At 41.6% G+C, this 25,342-nt stretch overlaps 1 protein-coding gene across 2 annotated transcripts in view; it reads left to right on the top strand.

Moving 5' to 3' along the window:
• PIWIL4 (piwi like RNA-mediated gene silencing 4) overlaps positions 1–25,342 on the top strand; it is a 74,508-nt gene that overhangs the window by 45,373 nt on the left and 3,793 nt on the right. For both annotated transcript variants that reach the window (XM_073215835.1, XM_073215834.1), the window contains 11 exons: positions 1,191–1,271; positions 2,782–2,979; positions 4,389–4,500; positions 8,880–9,003; positions 10,035–10,152; positions 12,458–12,569; positions 15,315–15,499; positions 17,566–17,638; positions 21,088–21,288; positions 22,280–22,383; positions 24,469–24,539. In XM_073215835.1, coding sequence (XP_073071936.1) covers positions 1,191–1,271; positions 2,782–2,979; positions 4,389–4,500; positions 8,880–9,003; positions 10,035–10,152; positions 12,458–12,569; positions 15,315–15,499; positions 17,566–17,638; positions 21,088–21,288; positions 22,280–22,383; positions 24,469–24,539 — 1,379 coding nt within the window. The remainder of the gene's footprint in view (positions 1–1,190; positions 1,272–2,781; positions 2,980–4,388; positions 4,501–8,879; positions 9,004–10,034; positions 10,153–12,457; positions 12,570–15,314; positions 15,500–17,565; positions 17,639–21,087; positions 21,289–22,279; positions 22,384–24,468; positions 24,540–25,342) is intronic.

Raw genomic sequence — 25,342 nt, 5'->3', positions numbered from 1 at the left:
TCCCTGTGTGTACCCGAGGCAGAAGGAAGGTTGTGGCTAAGCTTTTCAGTGTTCTTCAAACTGATCCAAGGATCACATGCTTCAGCGTTATCTTGGGGGCAGAGTTCAACTGACAAAATAAAGATTCTCTAGCCTCTCACCAGATCTAAAAACAAAACTTCATGACTGGGACCTGAAAATCCACATTTTTAGCAAGCTTCCCAGATGGCACATGGGAACACAAAAGCTTGAAAACCACTGTTTACCACGCTACTGGTGTAGATCTGTAGGGAGATCTGTTCACAAACCTTACATGCCAACCCTTTGCTCAGCACTGGTGTCTGGACAGGATGTGGAAAGGGAAATTAGGGGTTTTGCTGAGCAGGGCACAGAAGGGAATTCCCCCCCCCCAACAGATACATGAGTTCTTGTTCCCGCCTGACATCTTGCCAAGGATCTTTAGCTTCTCCCGGGGCTGCTCAGTGCTGTATAACGCTTTTCAGAAGCCAGGCTCGGCACGTGCCTTTTTGAGGGGGGCCGTTTTAGGTCCACTAACGTTTAGAAGGTGCTCTTTAGTTTCAAAGCTCTCTCACTTGTCTTTGATCTCACTGGAGCACCCTGAGGCAGGTGCTGTTAATGTCCCCATTGTACAGACGAGGGTGCAGAGGCTCAGTGGCATTTGGTAGCCAAAATCACACAGTTGGGACCTCTATTTTCTAACTTGAAACTCTTACTTCTACCCTGTGCACTAGGCAGCCTCAGTTGGTGATGTGTCAAATTCCAAAGGTGACCAGGTTAGTTGCTGAAAAGGCAGGTGTGCTACGTGGTAGCACCTGGGGAGTTTGAGTAGCCTTCTTAGAAAAGCTTCCTCGTGTCAAAATAGGGAAGAGGCCAGAAAAGCCTTCACATTTAGTGCGCCTGACCCGGTCTGTGCTAAGGAGGATGTTACCACCACAGTCCTAATTGGTAAATGACCACATATTTGTCATTGCAGATCATAGTTTCAGTTATATTTTCCAATATGAAGAAGTGATGGTTTTTATATATACTTATTTATGTATATTTAGTATCTAAACCTTCCAGCACTGTAAGATGGAGAGTTCTGTACTTTCTACATATTTTTACCATTATGCTCAGCGTGGGTACAAACTTACAATTATACTGTTACTGACTGATCTTTACCAAAGATTTAAAAAAATATATTCTTTCAGGATCTTAAAAAAGTTGTCCATGTACCAAATTGGACGAAACTTCTATAAGCCTTCTGAGACCCTGGAAATTCCCCAGCACAAGTAGGTTTATTTATATTTTCTGTTACTCTAAAATTGTTATAATGTGAGCGACATAATTTACAGTGCAATATTATACCATTATGCCTCCTAGGAGGACTCCGTGGCATGAAAAATAACCGATTTTTTTTTAATTTCCAAGTTTATTATAGAATGGTGAATGTTGATGTGAAGTTAGTAGCCTGTTTTCCTTTATTAGTTTGCTAGCTTGTTATCATAAACCCTAGGAGAAATTCAGAAACTGAGTTTTCGTGTGTGACAAGTAATAATGAAAGCAGAATAGGCTATATTATGTACGGCCACACGGTTGGTATTGTTTTTTTTTTTCTGACAGGAAGTCAGGGTGGCTGATATAAAATTTGGGGGTAAGCAGAGATCAGACAACCAAGCCAACTGCATTTGCACAATTTTCACCTTAAACTGGGAAGTAAATGTTGCAGGGAAAGTGATCAACTCTGTCTTAAACAAGTTTTACTTAGCTCTCCAGAATATGTGGTCACATGAAAGGCAGAGGCAACTGGTAATCCAAAGACAGATACATAAATTAAGGGCAAAGGGCATACAAGATGGGGACAGGGTGCTTGGCTTTCTGCCAGGTGTGGAAATTGTGGCAGGTTTCCCTGTGTCAGAGTGGTCCATAGAAAGCATCCTACTCATCCCTGATACTTAGCTCTCACCTGGATGAGAAATTCTTGTAGGTCCAGTGTTGTGCTGAAAGCTGGCTTTGTATCATGGTAAATAAAGCCCAGAAAGTATAAACTGAAATGAGGTTTTTAAAACCATTCATCTGTCTATTTCTCATGCCATTTCCATGACTTTTTCTTATTCGAGACTTTATAGTCCATGATAGTGGTCTGTATGGAGAGGAGCTGTCACTTCCACTGGTTTCCCATGTATGTCTGTGCCTGATCCCCCTTAGATTATTTTTTATTCTCATTATGAAGTCTATCACCCCATTGAGTGTGCTTTTCTGAACCTCGCTGTTTTCATGCTGGGACAGATCATGACATAAACATATTCACCCTACAGCTGTGGTTCTCACCCAGGGGCAGTTTTGCCCCCCAATTCCAGGACACACCTGGCAAAGTCTGTAGATATTTTTGGTTGTTCCATCTTGGGGGCTGCTCCTGGCATCTAGTAGGTGGAGATCACGGGTACTGCTGAGTATCTGACAATGTACAGCGTAGCCTTAACAAAGAATTACTCAGCCCCAAACGTCAGTAGTGTGCAATGGCCGAGATTCCCTGCTCTACAGGAAAATATTTTATTCTAAATACATGTTTAAAGACACTGCACCTGCAAACAACTAAAAATTTTAGTCGGCAACTGCAAGAAGTCAAACCAAAGAAAAATTAGTTCATAAAATCTTTAGATCAAAATTTTAGATCTAAAATCAAAAAATTAGAATGTAAGGTCACCATTTAAAAATGCTTATTGGTTATCAGATATAACATTCAGTGTACTTATTTTAACATTCTTATTGATTCTAAAACTCTTATTTGTTTTGTTTAAGATTGTCTCTTTGGCCTGGATTTGCCATTTCTGTATCACATTTTGAAGGCAGGCTTCTATTTAATGCTGATGTGAGTTATAAAGTACTCCGGAATGAGACTGTTCTGGAATTTATGACTGGCCTCTGCCACAGAACGGGAATGTCCTGCTTCACCGAGACGTGTGAGAAACAGCTGCTTGGGCTCATTGTCCTTACAAGGTAAAAGCTTGCATTTAAATACACTTTTCTCCAGAGAATGTATTATTCATGGTATTTGGGAACAGGAATACATCAGGGCATGGTCTGAGCACAGATCTGAGCAGTTTACTCACCTGTTTAGACCCAGTGTTCTCAATTGCCCCGAGGTCAGACTTCCTCCAGTGGCATCTGGGATAGCCCACAGTCAGACAGTCCCACCTATCTCAGGTACTTCCAGATCCTCTCCCTCTCCAGACACCCAACAGTCTGGGGCTGCTTCAGTGCCTCTGGCTGGATTCCTCACCCCTCATTCTGCCTTTTAAATTTCTACTTCCCCAAAGCCCAGCTCAGGTGTTACTGCTTTTCTGAAGCTTCCACCTGTCCACTCAGCTGGAATTATTCAGCTCTCTTCCCTGTGCCCTTCCAGTAGCTTGTTGTTCATAGCCACCTCTTCATAGCCATTACATTTCATTTTATTACACTGCAGGACAGAACATTAAGTCCATTAAGGCTGAGACCCTTCAAGCCTCTAGGTTTGTCTATATGTAATATGCCCTTAATGCACATTGAATTGAACTAGGCACAGGCCCATTAGGTGACTTTCTGAGTACTAAAAGCTCATGTACTGCTGCCAGTCCACAAATACTTCTCTTGGAGGACCCACTAGCGTTCTCCTAGTCTGGCTTGGAATTTCCACTTAAAGCTGTTTTTCTGGGTGATACAGCAGGGGGGTGGGACTGGTTGAATTCCATAGTGCCTGGGAGGAGAGGGCTGCTCTCTTAGCATCCTGTCTCAATCTTCAAGAATTAGCTTATCACACTATTCCCAAGTCCCTTTTCAAGGTACCAAGAGCTGGGAGAAACCTGACAAGGAGGTTTCTGCCCCCAGCCTGAGGTGGTGTGGGGAGGCTGCCGCAGGTACCATGCTCAAGGGGAAAGTGTTTAGAATGATCTGAGCTGACTGGCTTTGCAGTTTGGCTGAACACAAGCCCCAGACAGGACATGAAGCAGGATGTCAGAACTACATGGTTTGTCTGTCTCCTTGGGGTACTTTTAACAGAAAAACCATTTGGGAGCTCAAAAAAATCTGAGTGACACCAGAAGCTGATAGGCAAGTCTGATTAGTGCCTCAGCCTTTGACCATTTGTGATGATTTGCCTGAACTTAGTGTCTTTCAGTGAGAAAAATAGCTTGTAGCTTAATGATGTTCCCATAGGTTTTATTAAGTATGGAGGTTCTCCAGTATACTGAAGAGTTAAAGAATGCTCTGTTTAGATAAGAGCCGGTTTTTTTAAGTGACTACCCTTGTGTTACTGTCTTTCATAATTTCTGAAATTCTGGAGTCTAATACTTTGAATTACAAAATAGTAAAATAGCCACTTAACCTTTTATGATTTGGGGAAAAAATGAAAGATTTCTTGCATTCACCAGATACAATAACAAAACCTATCGTATCGATGACATTGACTGGTCAGTGAAGCCCACGCACACCTTCCAGAAGCGGGATGGCACTGAAATCACCTATGTGGATTACTACAAGCAGGTTGGACTTTTTCCCTTTATTCTTCTCTTAGTTCCGAACAGTCTCCATATTTCTCTCCAAACCAAGCAGGTCCCCCCCGATTGTCAGGCTGAGTCTGCCTCCAACAGAATTGTTTGATTTGTCCCTTCCACTGCATTCCCACTGTCTCTGACTTGCCTCTGACCATCATTCTGTCTCCTGTTGTCCTTTTTCCTATAGTTTGAGTTATTTCCCTTAAAAGCACACCTGTTAATGTCACTTTCTTGTTTAAAATATTCCCATGGCTCCTTACTGCCTTATAAACAAGGTCCAAGTTACTAGGCAGAGTCCCCATAGCCCTTTATGATCTGACCACTCCCTGTCTTTTGAGCCCCATCTCTCACATGTCCTCTTTCTTTGGTGTGTTCTGTGCTTGCTGTCCGTGGTTCCTCGAGTCAGTGACTCTCCGTGCATTTTCACACAGGTTGCTTCCTCTTCTTGGACACCTCTTCCCCACTAACCAATCACTGAGCACCTTTCAGTACTCAGCTCAGCTACCAACTTTCACGGGAGCCTGCGATGCTCTGCCCACGCCTCCCCCCTGCATTTAGCTGCATCAGATTATTACGGGCAGAGTGTAAAGGTCTGACCTCCCTCCCAGGCTTTGATCTCTCTCTCTCTCTCTCTCTCTCTCTCTCTCTCTCTCTCTCCCCCCAGGGCTGGCCCACTGCCTTATGTGTGCTAGACACTCAAATACATACTGACGGGATCTCCTGCTGCCTCAGGGAGCTTGGGTCACAAGTGTCACCATTACCTACCTGGCCTCAGCTTCTGTCTTCATGTCCTTTAATATACCATTACCTTCCAGTCCCTAAAATCTTCTGAAAGGTTTTGAAAAAAAAAAAAAAGCACAAAGCAAAAACGCTTCCTTAACCTTTCTTTACCTTCGAGAAAAGTTGTCTCCTCCTTCTCCTTGGCTGCTGTCTTCAGAGGGCGGTCTGTCCTAGCTCCAGGCACCTCTCCAGGGCGTCCCTCCCCGCACCCGGGCAGCCGGTTCTGCGGCTGTGCAAGCAGCCCTCGAAAGGCCAGACTCAGCTACCATTCTTCTCCTAAGGGACTTTGCTGGCCTTTGACCCCAGCGACCACTCCCAGCCCTCTGCTCTCTTCCTTGACGCCTCAGGCACATCCCTCGTGGTTCTCTGCCAGGTCATGTTGCATCTCAGGCTCCTTGGGCATTTTGCCTCTCCCTTTTCCCCAAATGTTAAATGCTATTATTCACCATGGTTCCCTCATACAGGATCTTCTCTGTTTTGAGACCTCTCAAATATGGTATTTTTGCCTTGTCCTCATTCCTAAATTACCTGCTCATTTCCATTTTCAGACTGTATTTGCATGACATCCTGCAGGCATTTCAGACTAATTCATCCTGAATTCATTGTCTTTCCCACTCTGATTTCTCCTTGGGAATTCTGCCTCTCAGGAAATCGTTTTGCTTCTGTCCTCTTCTTTACCCTCACCCCCTCATTCACTTGGCACCCAGTCAAGTTCTGCCTCCTCCATCCTTGACTTCTCCCTGCATTCCCCCTGTCCAACCTTGTGACCACTGCATTAGCGCAGGGCCTCTCCTGGAGCCCCACCCGGTGCATTTCAGGCAGCCCTTTAAGGTTGCCTTGCCCCAGCTCTCTCCTCACTGGGGTGCATCGTCCTCACTGCCACCAGAGAGAGCTTCCTGAAATGCTGCCTAGAAATGTGGCTAAGCACCTAAGCTCTGGGATAACATAGTCCTGGCACGAGCTCTGTAACCGTGGGCAAATCACTCCACCTGGAGTGTCGTCTGTAAAAGGGAATCACCTGCCTACCTTCATGGTGCAGTGTAAGTGCTGAACAAGGTAACAGTGCGTGGAGAGCACGCACAGCACTAAAAGCCTGGTGCCTGCCTATGGCGAGCACTGAGTGATCGGCGGAGACCCTGCCCCTCTTTTTCCAGCCTCTCCTCCTCCTTCTCTAGCATGACAATTTGGCCCCATGTCACCTTTTAGCCTCACCTCCCAGGGCATTCCCACCATGCACTTCATGCCACTGTCACCCGAGTCTACTCACTGTCACTAAATGTCGCTCAGGCTTTGCTCATATTCACTAGGCATCTGCATAAAGCCAAGCTGTACCTTTTCCCTTTGCCACTAGGTAAAATCCTAGCCACTGGGTGAAACATCAGCTCATCTGTGAAGTCCTCTCTGACTTGCCTTCCTGTCACACTCACACAAGAGCTAGCTGTTCTCTAAGCACCAACACCACGCATCCCATTGCTCTAGACCTCGTCTTCCTTGCAGGGTAGAGATGGCATTTGGCTAATCCCTGATGAACAGTGCCTAGCAAAGCATCTTGTGCATAAAATGTGCTCCATAGATGTTTGTTTATTAAACACAAAGTTTGTTAAGCATTTGGGTTTATTTCTTGTGTGGTTAAATTTTTTCTTTTTGAACAGTTGTATTTTAGGACTTGGGACATTCTGAAGAAGAAATCACGGTAAAACCCCACTTGCTGTCTCTGTAATGAGTTGTGGTTCACTGCATATATGTTGTAACAAAGGAGAAAAAGAAACAAAATTGTGCCTAGACTGTCGTCCTCTCTGTTCCAGGAAAGGAACATTAAATTATTTCAAAATCAAAGTTAATGTAGCTTGAAACTAAAACAATGCACTGAAAATGCTTAGATTATTATGTAGTCAGCTTTTCAAACATCATGGTATTGATCTTAATATTCATTAATTTTAAGAAAAATATTTTCAAAGACTAAGGAAATTGGAGCAAGGAAGAGGGTAAAGTTCACCTATGATGCAGTAGAATTCTTGGCAGAGAATAGAATGCTCTCTTCCTGGAACATGCACCAGTTTGTTACCCAGGACCCTATACTCCCACATTTTCCTCAAAGTGCTCTCTTGGACTCTGCGTCTTTCATGAAGCCTTCCTGGTGTACCAGCTATGAATTGTTTAACTGCCACCACCATTCCCTCTCCTCCCCAAGGACCAGCACTGAGTGGTGTAAGGAGCAGAGGTTCCCTAGTCTTCAGGGATAAATCCTGACTGTGCTAATTTCCAGTTATGGGACTGTGGGAAAGTTGTTTCATTTCCCACGGTGTTTCCTCACCTCCGAAGGGGATGCCGATAGTATCTGTCTCATAGATTTGTTGTTAACATTGAACAAGGGAAAACGTAAGTGCTTAGCATATCATTACTTGGGCTTTTCATCCACCTTACTTTTGCAGATAACGTAGTTAATGTGTAAAGGCAAGGGTCATGCCTCTTTTATCTTTGCACCCACCACAGTTCCTGGAACATAGTGAGCATGTGTACGGAAGCAATGAAGTCTCTTTTTGCAAAGGCTCTTCCAAGCTTTGTAGCCAGAGCACTGGCTGCAATCAGTGCTTTAAATTGCAATTTCCTGTGTTGTTTTTTATTTTAATGACTAGAAGTCCTTGTTGAATAATAGAGAACCTCTCACTTCTTGCTTCCTTAATTGTAATTATTGATGTCAGCATCACATAATGCCTGGGCACTTCATGAATTAAAATTCCCATTCTGTCATCAGTGTTGAGAAAATTATACTGGCAATGAATGTTAATTGGAACCTTTGCTGTCAGAAGGTAAATGAACTTCTGGCAAGGTGAGAATGTGGAAACTCAAATTTAGGAAGGGAAGAGGGGTGGGGTAGGAATGAGCAATAGCCAAGGACTCGTTGTAAACCAGACATCGTGCTAGTGCTTCACGTGCATACCTCTGAACTAGCTACCTGTTCTCCTCATTTCATAGATGGGGAAATTAGGTCACTTCCCCAGGGTCACAGTCCAATTAAGAAGAAGAGCTGGGGGTCAGATTCACATTTGTCAGATTTCAAAGCTGCTTCCCTGTAACATACTATCCTGGAAGCTAAGGACAGTCATGCTCTTTTGGGAAATCTGAGGTTGACCCAGTATAATAACCCTTCCCTCCAACCTGTGTACAGATATTTTCAAAATGAATATACATGCTGAGAGCCAGTTAGTTACACATGGGTGGTCTGCCTTCGTCATCAATAGTGCACATGCTGGCAGGGAGTCAGTCCGCTATTCTGACGCAGAGGCTATTCTAACTCTGGAAAAAGCCCAGAAAAAAAGAAGGGAAATCCTTTGTTTTTAAAACAGTGTTACAGTATAAAAGATAATAATTAAAATCATAAAACTGGCCCTGAAATACAAAAGACAGGTCCTAGGAAGGAAGTAGAAATGAGTGGCTTACCACAGGGTTTAGTAGGGAGTTTTTTTTCTTCACTGAAAAATTTGCTTTTCTCTTCATTTTGGGATTACCTTGTTGCTAATAAGCAAGAATGTTCAACATACAGTGTTTGCACATTAACTGTTCTCTCATTAATCTTGCATTCTATAGCAATATGATATTACTTTATCCGACCTGAATCAGCCAGTGCTTGTTAGTCTGTTGAAAAGCAAGAGACATGACAACTCGGAGCCTCAGATGGCCCACCTGATACCCGAGCTCTGCTTCCTGACAGGTAATGGTGATTCTTTATACTCCTGAGCACAAGACCCTGATGCTGAGCGGTGGGCAGGACCTCTTTCAGTTAGCTGAAGGCCATAGCACTAATTTAACCCAGGGGAGATTGGCCCTTGAGTCATTTGATGGTATTGAAATGGGAGGATGGAGGCCCTTTGGAAGTTGCTTGGCAAAGTAAAAATTATTTATTTCCCTTATGTATTTCTATTTGTTACTTTGATGTAAAATAGGCCCCCAGATATTTCCCTAAAGCCAATCTGCTCTTTGCCTGTTTTTGAACTTCACTAGTACAGGAAGCGGTATGACTTTGATTTTCCTTAGGTAGACTGTTTGAGGGGTGCCCAAATGATCCCTATTTTCTTTGGCATGAGCTTCCAGAAAGTAATCCTCACTATACAGTAGAATCCGAGTAACTGCCTCAGGTAGGGTGGGACTAAGAAGGAAGGACTTTCTGTGTTTTACACTTTTGTATTGCGCAGATCAGTTATGGCATGTATGTATTTATTTTATATTCAGAAAAATGAAGAAGGATATAACCCTTGAGGGGAAGGATGTTCATTCTTAGTGGTCCTCTGATACTCTGGATCTGCCTAGTCCCGTATGGTGGCCACTAGACGCACTTGTTTATTGAGCACTTGAAATGTGACCAGTGTGGCTGAGGGTCTGAAGGGAGATGCTAAGTGTAAAATACAAATTTTACTGGATTTCTGACATAGTACCAGAAAAAGGGAAAATAACTCATTAGTAAATTATTTTATAATGATTACATGTTGATAATATTTTGGGTATATTGAATTAAATACTAGTATTTAAATAATTCCATCTGCTGCTTTTTAGTTTTTTAAAGGTAGCTATTAGCAAATTTAAAATGATGTATGTGACTTGTATGTCTATTGGACAGAATGCTATTCAGACACTAAGTCTGATTCAGTTTACAGGAGTGAAAAGCTTACATTGTGCCTGAGAAGGGGCTGGGCTTACATTGCACTCTGTTCATTTTTTCACTTTGTTTCCACTTCCATTTAATAGGGCTCTCTGACCAGGCAACCTCTGACTTCCGAGTAATGAAGGCTGTGGCCGAAGAAACGCGTCTCAGTCCTTTGGAGAGGCAGCAGCGTCTGGCCAGGCTTGCTGACAACATCCAGAGGTACTGGGAAGCCTTGCTGGGACCAGAGTGGACCCTGCCTAAGGCCTAGTTTATGGGATTGGAGATCTAGAAGTAGCTTCATTCCTTGATGAAAATGCCTCATTCCATTTGATTCAGAGCAAGCACTTCTGAATTGTGTTGTCCAAAGCCAGAGGTTCATCCAAGATTCCTCAGAGCTACAGGCTGAGAGGAGATGGTTGGAGGCCACACTGGCAGCAGTATCACCTGCTTCAACTAGATGGCTCTACTTTATTCATTCAGTACATTGAGATTCTAGATAAAATTCTAAATGAAGAGAAGGGCTGTAATTAAAAAACAAAAACAAAAGCATTACAGGCCTCCAACATTTGGTGTGAAAGAGGTTCAGATCTTAATGTATTGGTCTCAGCACATTGATCATTGAGAAACACCTACCATATAATTTTTAAATTTAGAAATGCCTTTGTGCCCCGTGGCCCAGCTCATCTGATTCTCACACTACGGTCTCGCCCTTATGACAGTTTGCTGTAACCTGTGTGGCACACTGAACTTCTCCCTGGTTCTCTCTGCTGGCCTGAAACTTTGCTGCCCAGTACTATATAGCCTCATGTAACTACTGGGTACTCAAATGTGGCTAGTGCCACATCTCAAAATGATCACATTTTGGATATATTGGGCTATATACAATATTAATTTTAAAAATAATTTCACCTGTCAATTTTTATTTTTTTAAATGTAGCTACTACAAAAATTAAAATTATATATGTGGTTTGCTTACTATTCCTACTGGACAGTATTATTGTAGAATAGTCTTTGTTCTTTAAAGAGGAAAACATTTGGAGGAGGAATTTGGAAATTTATATAACAAAAAGAAAGAAATGTATCTGTGTATATTCAGTAAATAGTTGTTTAATGAATGAATCATAGTTGAATGGTACCTGTTCTTTCAGGTATTTCCAAATGCATATAGTCATGTTCTTTTTAGGAAAATAGCATAGTACTGTACATCATGTTTGTAACCTGCTTTTTCCTGCATGTTTCCACATGATAAATGTGCATCTCTATTATCATGCTAGTAGTTTCATAGTTTTCCATTTTATGGCCATACTTCATGTCATTTATCCAGACATCTCCCAGATTTATACCTACTTAAGAGTTTCCTGGATCTCTCTCCTTACACCAGGCTGTAGATGAGTCCACCTGACACACCCACCTGCCGTCTTTCCCATCTTTCAGTAATCCCATCTACTTCAACCCAGTTTTCTGAGCAGTGATCACCTGGCCCATCTCATCTTGGGCAGATATAGTATCTGAAGCAGAACAATTTATTCAAAGTATTCAGTATAAGTGGACCAGACATAGTATTAATAGATGGAAATAATGAGCTGTTGCAGAGATTCAGTGGTTGAGAGTTTGAGCCCCTCAAGGAGAGAGGAGAAGCTTTGATAGGTAAATGAAAGCATGCATGTCATCCGGCTCCTTTGTGATTGTACTTACCATGTACTGGCTGCTATGACTGAGGCCAGGACACAAAGCCAGTACAGTTGCTCTCCTCCAGGAGCTTGTAGCTTGACAGAGACAACCATTCATCATAATCTGACGAGATAATACATCAAATATGATTAAAGTTTACTAAGTTATAAACTTAGAGATCTATACAAATGTAGTTATTATTGCTAACTCCAATATTCTCAGTCTTTCCTCTGCCATATCCATCCTGTGAACTTTCTGAAGCTTGAGTCTTTATGCTCCTTTCCTATAGCATTCTGCATCCACTCCCAAGCCAACAATTTCAGATATTCCCAGAAGACATTTCTACATCCAGCGTCTATACAATCTCTCTTCATTAACCAGTTTATGATCAGGAATAACATCTCATGTTTATTAGAATGTAACACATACCAGGCACTGTGATAGCTAATCCTTACATCAATGCTATGAAGCAGCTAGTTTTATTATGCCTGCATTTGGCCAATCAGGAAACCATAGCTTTAAAAGATTTCAGTTTGTTTTGCTCAAGGTCACATATTATTCAGTGTCAGCACCAGGAGTTAAACCCTAGCCTGTCTAGCAGTAAGGCTCATTTCCTAACCTGTGTGCCATCTTGGATGGAAGCATTTTCCATCCCTGTGTGTCCCAAATGGATGTTCTCATCCCGTAGTTCCTTTGAGCAGGGAAAAATGGTGCCTAGAAATAAAGCCAGGAATCAAAATAAATAAATAAATAAATCTCTGAATAATTCAGTTAAGTTATGATTCCATCTCAGATGATTGAAATTATTTTAAAGTAAGCACTCTAATCATTCAAAACTCATCTTTATCAACAGAAACAAGGATGCTCGCTTTGAGCTGGAGACCTGGGGGCTGCATTTTGGATGTCAGATGTGTCTGACTGGTCGGGTTGTGCCTTCAGAAAAAATACTAATGCAAGACCATGTAGTAAGTGCTGCAATTTTATTTTCCTTTAAAGTATTTGCTTGAATGTGTGTAAATGTGATCATATGCCAGAGTGACTCATGGGCTTGTAATACTCACTTGGTTACTCCGTGGCCATGTCCCTGCCCTCCCTTGGCCCTAAACCCCAAGGTCTCCTGTATTTTTCTTTCCAGTCGAGTGGACTTGCAAAGGCTCAGCAGAGCCCAGTGCACATGATTTAGGTCAGTCAGTGTGGGGTGGTGTCGCATTTAAAGATGCAATAGAAAATGGTATTTTAAGCCATTACAATTAACAATTGCCTATGTATTAGTGGGTATTGCAATACTTAAGTCACCAAAAAACAGACAAAAAACATAGTACCCAAGAAAATTCTAGTAACTGGTGAAGGTTAATTCCAGTAGATGTTTTCTGATACCAGAGTTCTTCATTTTTTTCCAAAGCAGAATGCTACTTAGATGGCATAAATATAAAGAAATCTGCATGGAAGCCATCCTCAGCCATGGCCTTTAGAAAGAGAAGCATTCGGAAGCTTGAACATATCATTGCCTTTTCCGGCCTTCAGCTGAACAACTGAACCTGATTTCATATGAAGATTGCGCATTATCTTTCTACTTTTCCCTTCTGTTTTGCCAGTCTTTAAAACCGGTTCACTTTCCGTTTCATTTTTAAAGGCGCTCTTCCTGTCTTTATTTGATGTAATAAACCAACATGTCTAAACGAATGTAACTAAGCCACAAATATTTTGTGTTGGCAGAATGGGGATTTTTTTTTCATCATTTCTTTTTAATAACCTATCTGAATTACCAGAACCCTTATTGGGGAAACTGAGGGAAAACTACTTTTATAAACAAAACAAAATTTTGTGAAATACTAAAATGTGGCCTGTTAGGAAATGGATCAGGAGTCAGTAAACAGAAGCACAATGTCAGGGCCGCATATGCAGCAGGATTTAAATACTCAGAATGATCTGTCTCATCATCTCTATAAGTAAAGTCCTCTTTGTCAGAGCTTTGTTTTGGCCTTTTTTTGGCCTGGAAACGGGTCCACCTAGAAAGGGCAGTCTGCTGGGTAGCCGTCCCCTGGAGGAGGTGGCGGATGGCTGGACGTGACTGTCACGGACTTCTTGGCCAATTCTGCTTTTCTGAAACTGGGCTCTTGGAACTGAGTAGACTGAAGGTTCCAGGCCTCTGCATGGGACTTGGGTGTTTGTCCTGGGCTCCTGCCAACCCCATAACAGGTAGGAGCATAGGTGACAGGGCCGTGGTTTTCCTCGTACTGGCTGTAATGGCAAGGAAGCAGCTTGGGAACAGATAGTACCAGGTAAGGAGAGCTAGCCTTTCCCTCTCACCCGCCAGGCTAAGGTCCCCTCCAGGAGTTGAGTGCCCACCTGGCTCCTAAAGGCAAGGCATTGTGAGGATGGCTGGTGGCTGAAGTCAGAGTGCCTGGTGGAACATTCAAAACCTGTCACTGCCACCAACTGGCTCCAGTAACCTCAGCCACAATGTTAGTGCCTGTAAAACAATGGGATGACAATTCTTCTTCAAAGTTAACATGCAGACGAGTCCCCTGGGGACTTACTAACATGCAGATTCTGAATCAGTGAGGCTGGGATGCAGCCCAGGACTCTGCATTTCGAATGAGCTCTCCGGAGATAGCCATGTTGATATACAAGACAACATTTTGAGTAGCGAGGTGTTGGTCTTTTTAAATTCTGCCAGTGGCTCTTCCCAGCTCACCACACCAAGGACATTTGCATTCAATTCCAGGCCTTGGATATAAGCAGAAGGCTAGTGACCAAGGCAGGGAGCTTGTTTTTCCTGTCACCTGGAGAATCTGAGAGAGGGAAAGGAGCTTGTGTCCTGGCTTCATCTTTACTCCTGGAAGTTGCTACTCCTAGCAACATGTATGTTCATAGCTGTCCTGTAGGCTTTGTTAATTTTAGTATGATTACCTGGAGTATCAATAATCAGCATTGTCTAGAGATCTCTTGATACCTCAAGAGACCAAATTGGACACCCAGCTTGCCTGGGCTATTTGTAAAGAGTACCAAATGATTTCACTCATCTGTGGAATATAAGAACAAAGAAAAAACTGAAGGAACAAAGCAGCAGCAGACTCACAGAACCCAAGAATGGGCTAACAGTTACTGAAGGAAAAGGGACTGGGGAGGGTGGTGGGGAAGGGAGGGGCAAGGGTATTAAGGGGCATTATGATTAGCATGTATAATGTTGCGGGGGGCGCACGGGGAAGGCAGTATAGCACAGAGGAGACAAATAGTGACTCTGTAGCATCTTACTTTGCTGATGAACAGTGACTGTAATGGGGTATGTGGTGGGGACTTGATAATGGGGGGACTCTAGTAAACACAATGTTGCTCATGTAGTTGTATGTTAAGGATACCAAAAAAAAAATTAATAAAAATATAATGGTAATAGCTTGTTAGACTGGAAGGAATACTAGAAGATCTTTGAACCAGGCACCTTTCTCTGCACACAGAAGAGGCCATGAGGTAAAGGGATCTGAGACGGGAATTGGCTGGCCTGGGATGGTGCTTGGATGCCTCTGCCCCAGGAAGCACAGGTGTTCTGTCCAGATGTGTTGTCCTTGTATCAGTGTTTTAAGTCCATGAGTAGCAAACGGTACTAAACAGTTCTCTCACAGCAAACGTGTGCCATCTTCCCATGGCCTGTATCTAATTGCTCTCTGAATAGATGTGTTCAACCCTTTCACGATCATTCTTTTTCTCAGTGTCAACCTATGTCTGCTGCTGACTGGTCCAAGGATATTCGAACTTGCAAGATTTTACATGCACAATCTTTGAATAAATGGTTGATTATATACAGTGACAGAGCTGAAAATGTGACCGAGAACTTTTTGAGCTGCTTAAGAAGAGTTGGAAGTTCCATGGGATTTAATGTGGACCACCCCAAAATGTGAGAATACACTGAAAATCATTATCCCGGCTTTTTTCATATTATAATTTGGTTTGGTTAGAAGATAGGAAATAATAGCTTATGTAGCTACATGAGCTTTGTGTCAGTAAAGTTTCCTAATATAAAGTGCCAAGAAAATAGTTGTAAGTAGAGAGATTTTGCAATGATTAAATTTTTATACAGTTAAATATATTTTATAATGGTCTTTGTAAAACTTTGTTTTCACAGTTCTTTAGGCAGATCTCATTGCCTCATAAATCTTTTTCAGTACTAGTTGGGGTTTTAATCCTTAATGAATCCATATATTGCCCTCTCAACTTTTTCCCCTTAATTCTTCTATATCATGTATTTATAAAACTGAAAAACAACCAAGATATTTTAAAAAGTTGCATTTCCTGACTTACTCGATAGATCTTATGCTTTAAAATTTAATGTAAAAACAGATCTGAAATAAGCTTTTCTGATTCTGTTACTGTAGCATAATAGTCACTTAGATACTTTTCTGAAAAACCAAGGTCTCACTCATTAGTCTTTGAACATTTATTATCTACTCCATGCTAGATACTATGCCAGTTGCTGGGGATGAGAAAGATAAATTATTTTCAATTTACTAAGGAATCCATACATACACAATGACACTCAAAATTCAATGTTGTTTTGCTTTAGAAAAGCCATAAAGCTGGTCATGCCTCCTTTTATTGAGCTTTATGTACTTAGTAAGGAGTAAGAGGCGTTTCTTTTTCTCTGTTACAGTGGAGGTGCAGGTGTCCTATCGGCAGGCTGGGAAGTTACTCTTTAAACACATGGTTACTAATTAATTACATCAGCAGTACAAGCATTGTTGGAAATCATAGATATTCTAAAGTCTCATTTTACACCATAGTTTAGAATTCTCCTCTTATCAAATCTGTTAACAAATCACCTGGTTTGAGTTTCACCTGCTCTAATTTCTCTTAATCCCTGACCTAGTAAAGCAAGAAAAGGTCAATGAAAGAAGTCACAGTCAGCAGACCCTCGGCTGGCCTCATAGGCTCTTTCTTTCTTGAATTCCACAAACCAGCCTGTGTCCATGTTCTGTTCTTGGCCTGTTTTGTTTGAAAGCCCATATTTTATTCCTTCCTTTTGCTTTCCCATGAAGTATCCATGTCCTCATCAGATTCATATTCATAGTTTCTCCCATCTGAAACATTTACCTGATGAGTTTCGAAGGAATGGACAGTTAAGACTCTGGTCAGGTCTGCGTGTAAGAGATGGAATTGGAAAATCTGGAAGTCTTGGTTGTTTTAACAGAGCTGCAGTCCATTCCCGCAGCTCATTTAGAATCAGCAAGCAAGAGACAGAATCCTGCCAACTGCTGAACAGGTTTTAAAAGGCCACTGGGCATTGGGACAGTCCAATCATATACACATATGAGGGGCTGATTTTGCATGAAGATACTAGACCTATAAATTCCTCTGTGTGGGAATTATTTCTGTAGCTTCTGGCCCCTAACATAATGGAAGCATAAAGCAGGTACTTGTTAAGTACTTGCTGACTGATTGATTAAGGCTAAATATTCCAGGCTCCAAATGAGCTGCCACTAAGGAAAAGAAAATATTTTAGTTTGAGTCACGCAGATTAGCTGAATATCTTGGTTTCAATAACCTGATGATTTTTGACACTTTTATTTTAAGGTTCCCATTGGAGATTCTGTATTAGAGAAATTGTAATCCCAGTTTAACTTGAACCCTGTTTCAGAGGCTTGATATTGAGACTTGTGATTTCAAAAGTTCACTTTCAACCTCATTTTGAACCACAGAATTATCCGTTGTAGGGATCCTATACAGTTGAGAGGACTTCATTTTCCACTGAACTATTTTTTTAAGCTAATAAAAATGATTATCAAATGTTTCTGGCATATTTGGTAGTGGGAGAAATGATTTTAGACTCAAAAGATTTTCACTTTTCTGTAATGATTTTTTTCCTCAAATCACTACTCTTTTATAAAAATCCATTTATATTTAACTTGATATTATATACCACTAAGAAGGGAATTATATATCTTCAAAATTGATCTTTTTATGTAGCATAAAAGCACAAGAAAATCCAGCTGCATTCCTTAACACTATACAGAAACATGTCTCTCCTGATATTCAGTTGGTAAGTAGAGGTGTTTTAATGTACAATTTTAATTTTTAAAAATATCTAACAGCCCTAAAAGAAGGCATCTGATCATATCCTCCTCCATAATGTGTACAAGTTGCTGTATATTTCCTCAAACTCTCAAGAAAGTATTAACCTTAATAATCTAATCAATGTTTTATTTCCCTTTTGTATTTCTAATGTTAATTTTTAAATACTTGCTTTAAATACTAATTTTTAAGTACAGCCTCTCGGATGTCTATGTATTTTTCAGCTTGCTGGGGTGTCATCTTTTACTTAAGATTTAAGATAAATTGACTCCCTTCTTACCCCATAAATGTTGGGGTGCCCAGTGTTCTCCTCCATTTCAGAAGACTCCTGAAGGTTTAGGTCTTTCCAGGGCCCTCATGGCCCCATGTTCCTACTTCCTCTGAATTCTTGCCCTGCTCTGTCTGTGTCATCTTTCATGAGGGCCATTTCCTCCTGCACTGCGTCAAGATGTGCCATTTCCTCCTGCACTGCGTCACCCTCCGGGCTATACACACTGATTTCCCAAAGGGAGGGGGAGGGTGGTGTGTGTGTGTGTGTGTGTGTGTGTGTGTGTGTGTTGTGTAGCTTACTTGCATAGGGGGTTTGAGGACAAGGCATGATTACTTTATATCTTAATATTCTAGACAAGTTAAAATTGACTGTTCTTAAAAATCTCTCAAGCATTCCTATTTCTTGGAAATGTTCCCAGGCCTCAGCCTCCACGCGGAAGGTTTTTCCAGTTCCATCTCCTCTTGCCTCCCTGGCTCATTCATCCCGACTCCCAACATACCTATTCATAGCTCCTGCAAAGCAGTTTAGCAGTCTCATTTCCTTTAGTCAGACCCAAAAAATGGTCCATAAAGATGTTCTGTTAAACAAAAGGGCATTTTCACCCTAATAACATTTATTTTTTTACTTAAATGATAAAATAGAACTTACAGAAAAGTTGCAAGAATAGTACAGAGAACTCCCATATACCCTTTACCCAGATTTCCCGATTGTTGAATTATATCATATTTACTTTCTTCTCTATCTCTGTATCTATCTGTTGATCGATCAATCAATCTCTCCATCCATCCATCCATTCTGTCTTTTTTTCTTTAACCACCTGCGAGTGAGTTACAGACATGATGTCCCATTATCCTTGAATAATTTAGTGCATATTCTCTACAAACAAGGTCTCTCTCCTACAGAACCGTTAAGACAGCCATCAAAGTCAGGGAAGAGTGACCAGCTAATCCACAAACTCCTTCACGTGTCTTCATTTGTCACAGAAATGTCCTCTTTGTTAACAAAAAGGACCTAAGGTGCCTCACAGTTGTCCTCTTTCGTCTCTCCTTCAGTCTGTAACAATTTCATCATTTTCCTTGACTTTGATGGCCTTCTGTATTTGAAGAGCAGAGACCCGTTGTTTTACATGGTGTCCTTCAGTGTGGTTTGTCCGATGTTTCCCTGTGACTGAATTCAGGTTATACGTTTTGGTAGGAGTATCGCAGTAACGATTGTGTTCTAACTGTATCCCACCAGGGGGCACCCCACTGATGAAGGTGCTACCTGCCAAGTTTCTCCACTGTAAAGTTAATTTTTCTCTTTTTAATGCCAAGGTTTTCTTTCTTTTTTTGCAGAGGGATACTTTGAGACTATGTAAATATTTCATTCCTCACCAAACTTATCCACTAGTTTTAGAATCCATTGATGATTCTTGTCTGAATCCACTATTACTATGATGGTTGCCAAATAGAAGCTTTGCATTCCATCCTTGCTTCTACATTTATTAGGTGGCAGGCATTATATTATAAGGAAGAACTTTCTCTTCTCATTTCTTTGTTCATTTACTTACATCAGTATGAATTCATGGGTTCCTATTTTATTTACCAACAGCTTATAGTCTGTTACTACTGTTATTTATTTTGATGCTCAGATTGTCCCTGGTTTTGCTTGTGGGAGCCCCATTCAAGCTGGCTTCTGTGTCTTTTTGACATGTGCCCATCTTCTTGGAACACCCCCTTACTGTCTGGCACAGTAAGATTTTCCAGGTTAATCTTCAAGTGTTGCTGGCCAGCTCTGGAATCATATATTTCTCCAATGAGCCCTGATTCCTTTTGGTAGAGAAAAGATCTGGACACTGAATGTGCTCGTTTGCTACTGGAGTGTCACTGCCCCCAGGCTTTCGAATGGGCAAAGCTAGGAAATATGTGTATGTGTCTGTATATACGCATGTGTGCATATGTCTATATATATGTGTGTGTATACATGCACACACACACTCTGCTATCTTACTACTATATGTATCTATGGATATGTTAAAAACGTGTGTTCATACCTCCAGTTCCAATCCCAACACCACAGGAAAACATTCACACTTTCCATATGTGTATCTTCCTTCTCTGATAGGGAAAAACATGGCTTCTCCTATTCTGCACGCATTTGCTTACGTCTCCATCCCCTGTTGTGAAACCAGTCTCACCTGCCCCCGCCTCCTTTGGGACCCCACCCCCACTGGACAGCTGCCTTGTTCTGCCACCTACCTTGCTTGGCCCCAAACTCATTGGAACAAAAGAAGGAAGGCCCCTAAGAGCATTTTGCTGACAACTTAAAAATATTTCCCAACTTTATGTAATTAAGTGTAAATAATTTTAGCCCTCGACATTATAATTTTGAACATATATATAGGAGAAAGTCGCTTTATTTGTTTTCTTCTGCTAATCATGGCAATGCCTGTGTTTTGTATAATTTGGGGCCTTCTGAAGGTAGAGAAAAAAGATAGGAAGGAGACGGAAGTAGGCCAGGAGAGGTCCTTCTGTAAGGGAAACGCCTGCTAGACGTAGGGGCAGTGGCAGAGGTGAGTGGAATTAAAAAATACCAGGGGACCGGAGGCATCTTTCTTGTTCCCTCCCCCCCATATCCCTGCTCTCAAGGCCAAGTAAACAAAAAGTTATTGTTGTTTTTGTTTCTTTTATTTTGGTTATCTAGTACTTAATGGGAAAAAGAACACCGTGTAAGCGAATTGTCCACTTGGCTTATCTGCGGGTGAAGTTGGGGAAGGGACAGGGGGGTGAGAGCTGGAGACCCACAGGGAGGTCCCGGCAAAGCCAGGGAGGGGCTGGAGAAAGAGCTAGATTAGAAGGGGATCTGAGGAGATCATCAGAATCAAAGCTGTGGAGATAAGAAGAGGAAGGGAAAGCCAAGGGCCATGGGGGGGGGATTGGAGCGGGGACTGTGCAGAGTGGATGGCTGACGAAAGGCCTTTCAAATGGAACTGCCCGTCAGCAGTTTACAGGACATGTAAGAGAATTGCAGGTGTGTTTGTATTGGCTTCTTGGGAACTTAAGGGCAAGAGATGTTTGGTGAATCCATGTCGTTATTTATTTATTTTTTAAAAGGTACTTTAAAGCATAACTAAGGTGACTTTTTTTCCTCTTGTTTTTTGCTTTTAGGTAATGTGTATTCTGCCATCTAATCAGAAGAACTATTATGATGCCATTAAAAAATATTTGACCACCTCCTGCCCTGTCCCAAGCCAGTGTGTGCTTGTCCGGACCTTGAATAAGAACGGAATGATGATGAGTGTCGCCACCAAGATTGCCATGCAAATGGTCTGTAAACTCGGAGGCGAGCTGTGGGCTGTGGAGATCCCGGTGAGGATTTGGTCACTCCTTTCCTTTTAGGAACCAGTCAATCAATCAATCTATTAATTCATTCTAAAAACTTCAGAGTGGGAGATACTTTCCACGACCCCAGGAGTTTTGTTCAGTTCGTCTGTTGGGTTGGCTGGGGGGTGTTCTGCTCTGCAGGCCTCTGAGGCTGTCCAGAAGGAGGCAAAGCGTGGCCCCTGTTCTCCTGGAGCTTCGGTGAAGCTGATAACAGGATATTTCATGAAGGAGAATCTAGGTTGGCACAGACTTGGAGGGACTCAATTTGGAGCCTCCCAGCCACTTTTTAAAACCTGTTCTGCGTGGCCTCTACTTTCCCCTGCTTTCTGCGGGGTGCTGCCTCTCAGCAGCCATGCACCCTGGATCGCGCCTCCCCAGAGCTCCGGGAGCTGGCAGTGCTGTGGTCTGAACCTTGAACTGTGGTGGGAACTGAGCAAATCCTCTTCTCCTTCCTGAACTACGGCCACGTGGGACGAGGGGAGGCGGATGAGAAATGAGGGACAGTTGCCCAGTCTTGCGTGTCCACAACCAGGGTGTGCTCAGTTACTCTCGCTGCCCCTCCTCGAGGTGCATAGCCAGGTGAGGATTCCTGAGACCTCTGAACACTGGGAAATGTGATTCCTCTTTGGATTCCTTCAGCCCAGAGGCAAGGGATAAATGGGCTGACCACTTTCCCAGGATTGCTTGAATCACTGGTGGCCCTTGCCCACCTCCACAAGGGATGGTGGTTCTTTGGGACTATAGTGAGTCTCTTAAAGTCTGTACCATATTCTTCCTTCTATATTTAAGTCTCTTCGGTTTCTGGTTTAATCTGCTTCATCTGGACCTTGATCTCCTTCGCATATAGCTTAACTTAAAAAATAATTTAATAACTAAGGGCAGCTTTTTTTAAAGCTTCATATTAAGTCATCGTTTGGATGACTTAATAAGGAATGGTATATCATCCCATTAAATCATGAAAAATCTAATTTTACAGTTAAAGTCCCTGATGGTGGTCGGTATTGATATCTGTAAAGATGAATTCAGCAAAGGAATGGTGGTGGTTGGCTTTGTAGCCAGTATTAACGTCAGAATCACCAGGTAGGTCTCAAATTATCCTAACATACTCTTTAGTTATTATTTATGGTTTAACTGAAGATCATACAGCAAGAAGTAGTTTGTATTGTTTACTCATTTTTAGCAGGTGAACACTGATGGTCATAAATCATGCTAACATATAAAGATGTGATTGATAACATTGAGATACTATATAGCCTCCTTAACAAATGATCTTTATACATATATTAGGACAAACTACTGCTCATAGGCCAGCCATACTCCCCAAATGATAGATGTGCAGAAATTCTTGTGCATTTATTTTCTGAACATCCATATGTATAGGGTATTGTGGTTGGAAATTTACATACATTATCTCGAGCAGTTGGGCTTTGGAATCAAATTGCCTGCGTTTGTATCCTGATCTGCCACTTAGTTATTTAGTGTCTGAGGTCTGGTTGTTTACCATGCTGTGCCTCAGTGTAGTCACCTGTTAAATGAGGATGACAATGCCTATTTCATGTGGCACCAGTGGGAATTACATAAGATAAAGTGCTTAAAACATTGCCATACGTGCTGTCACGTCTAAATATTTTTATTATTGAGAACTTTCAGACACTTGATGTCATGATCACCCAGCTACTAAAAACAAAGAGCATTAGGGATAGTATGTTAAACATTGACTTATTGTACTTATTAAATGGTAGTTCTTAGAATTGTTTCAATATTTGTAACTAAGCAATGTGTTTTGAGGCTGTAGGAGCTGTTTGCCACATGTTTTCTTCCTAGACTTAAGCTATTTGGTTGACTCCATTAAATTTGTGGTCAGGATATATTTGGGATTGTGGGAAATAGGACAAACAGCAGCATGCCTCCGACTTCCTTCTAGATTGCACCAGATCCCTGTTATGTGGTTCACTTTGTTAAACAGGCAGATAAAGACTTCCAGCTTGTTATGCGTTTTATTGTTGGATATATTTAGAGAAATAGAATAATGTTGTTGCACACCTGCCTCTACTTCTTGATCTTCATTTTCCAAGTACTTTTATTTAATTAATAACTTCAGCAAGAAAACTTGCTTCTGATATCTAAATAAATTGATCATGTTATGATTTCAAGTCCGAAAGGCTGACCTATATAAGTAGATGTTTATGCCTGAGAAATCTTCGAATGTTTTGAAAGTAGTTCTGCTGCTAAACTAACAAATTCTAACTAAAAAAACCATAGTGGCCTCTATTTATTTTTGCTTGTTATGCGCCAAGTACAATGTTAAGTACTTTATGTATATTATCTAATTTAATTTTTATAACAACCCTGTGAAGTAATAACTACCTTATTATTATCTTGTGTATTTTTTTGGTATAAATGAGGAAACTGAAGGTTAGGTTCACATAGCTCATGAGTATGCCAGTCAGGATTTGAACCCAGATGTATCTGATGCCAGCATTATGCTTTAATTACTCTTAGCAATATAGTTCATGTGGAAAGGAACAGTTTTTAATATAAGTGTGATCCTATAGCATATAGGAAAGTATGAACATTGATTCTTACTCATCATGTCATTATACTAGTTTCAGGTATGCAACATAATGATTTGGTATTTATGTATATTGTGAAATGATCTCCACAAGAAGTCTAGCTAACATCCGTCACTATATGTAGCTATACAAAATTTTCTTCTTGTAATGAAGACTTTTAAGGCCTACTCTCTAAGCGACTTTCAAATATGTAATACAGTATTACTAAGTATAGTTGCCATGCTGTACCTTCCATCCCCATGACTTATTTCATAACTGGAAGTTTGTACCTTTTGATTCCCTTCACAATTTCACTCACCTTCCATACAAAGTAAGATACAGTATTTCTCTTTCTCTGTCTGACTAATTCACTTCGCATAATGCCCTCGGGTCCAACCATGTTGTTACAGATGGCTGTAACAGATTGTTATTTTTTATGGCTGAATAGTATTCCTATGTGTGTGTGGTATGTGTGTGTGTGTGTGTACCACATCTTTATCTAGTCATCCATTGATGGATACAGGTTGTTTTCTATTTCTTAATTTAATACTAATGCATGTTTATAGAAGAAATGTTGAAGTTGAACTTTCCTTTTGTTCCTTTCTTACTTTAGGTGGTTTTCCCGCTGTATCCTTCAGACAACATCAACTAGTGTTGCTGATTGCTTAAAAGTTTTCATGACTGGTACTAAACCTATAGCAATGAGGGGTGGGCTCCAAGAACTGTTCCTTTAGACCCAAAGTCCCCGTGCCTGTAGCAGACCAGATAGGTGGATGCAGACTGCCCAACCCCACCTGAGTCAGCTGTCACCCAGCTGGAGATGCCCAAGCTGTGTCCTCACCCAGACACAGTCAGATTTTGTAGAAAGCCAAGAGGAAGCAGGGCTTGCAGCTGCGGGTGGCTCTGACAAGCCCTTTGAAGATCAAAAGTGACCCACCCATTAACCAAAACAATTACGACACAGCAGTATTAGGTCTGCAATTGGAGAGAAGCCTTTGGCCTGGGATGGGGATGCTGGCAGTAAAGGGTGGCATAGCAGAAGGTAGGGTGGGCGGCAGACCGGGCAGGGTGCCTTCGCAGCAGGGTGCAGTGGGAAGAGGTATCTGAGGTTGCCACCTGCTCCCCAGCCCTGGCTGGGATCTGGCTTTGCCACCTTCCAGCTGTGGGAATTGTGCATCTCACTTCCTCTCTTGATCTGCATTTTCCCATCCATAAATTTTGGGAGGTTGTAAATATTTTTTTTGCTAAAAAAAGTGAACTTGGGAATATGTGTTGGCCATGCATCTCCAAATAGGATCTCCTTCTATCATACTAAATGAATTTCCTGGAAAGTAAACTTCTAAGACAATTTTGCAGTATGTGCATGAAAAGAGTTATATTACTTCCCCTCACTTCCAAACCTAGTCCTTTTTTTAGTAGTCATGAAAATTTCTGTTGGGTAGGAGTTACTGTCTTTAGCTGATTTCTAGTTAGAGCAGGTGGAATTG

This window comes from Manis javanica, chromosome 11, assembly GCF_040802235.1.
Source record: "Manis javanica isolate MJ-LG chromosome 11, MJ_LKY, whole genome shotgun sequence".
Taxonomy (NCBI): Eukaryota; Metazoa; Chordata; class Mammalia; order Pholidota; family Manidae; genus Manis; species Manis javanica.
This window is presented reverse-complemented; position numbering and strand designations above follow the sequence as displayed.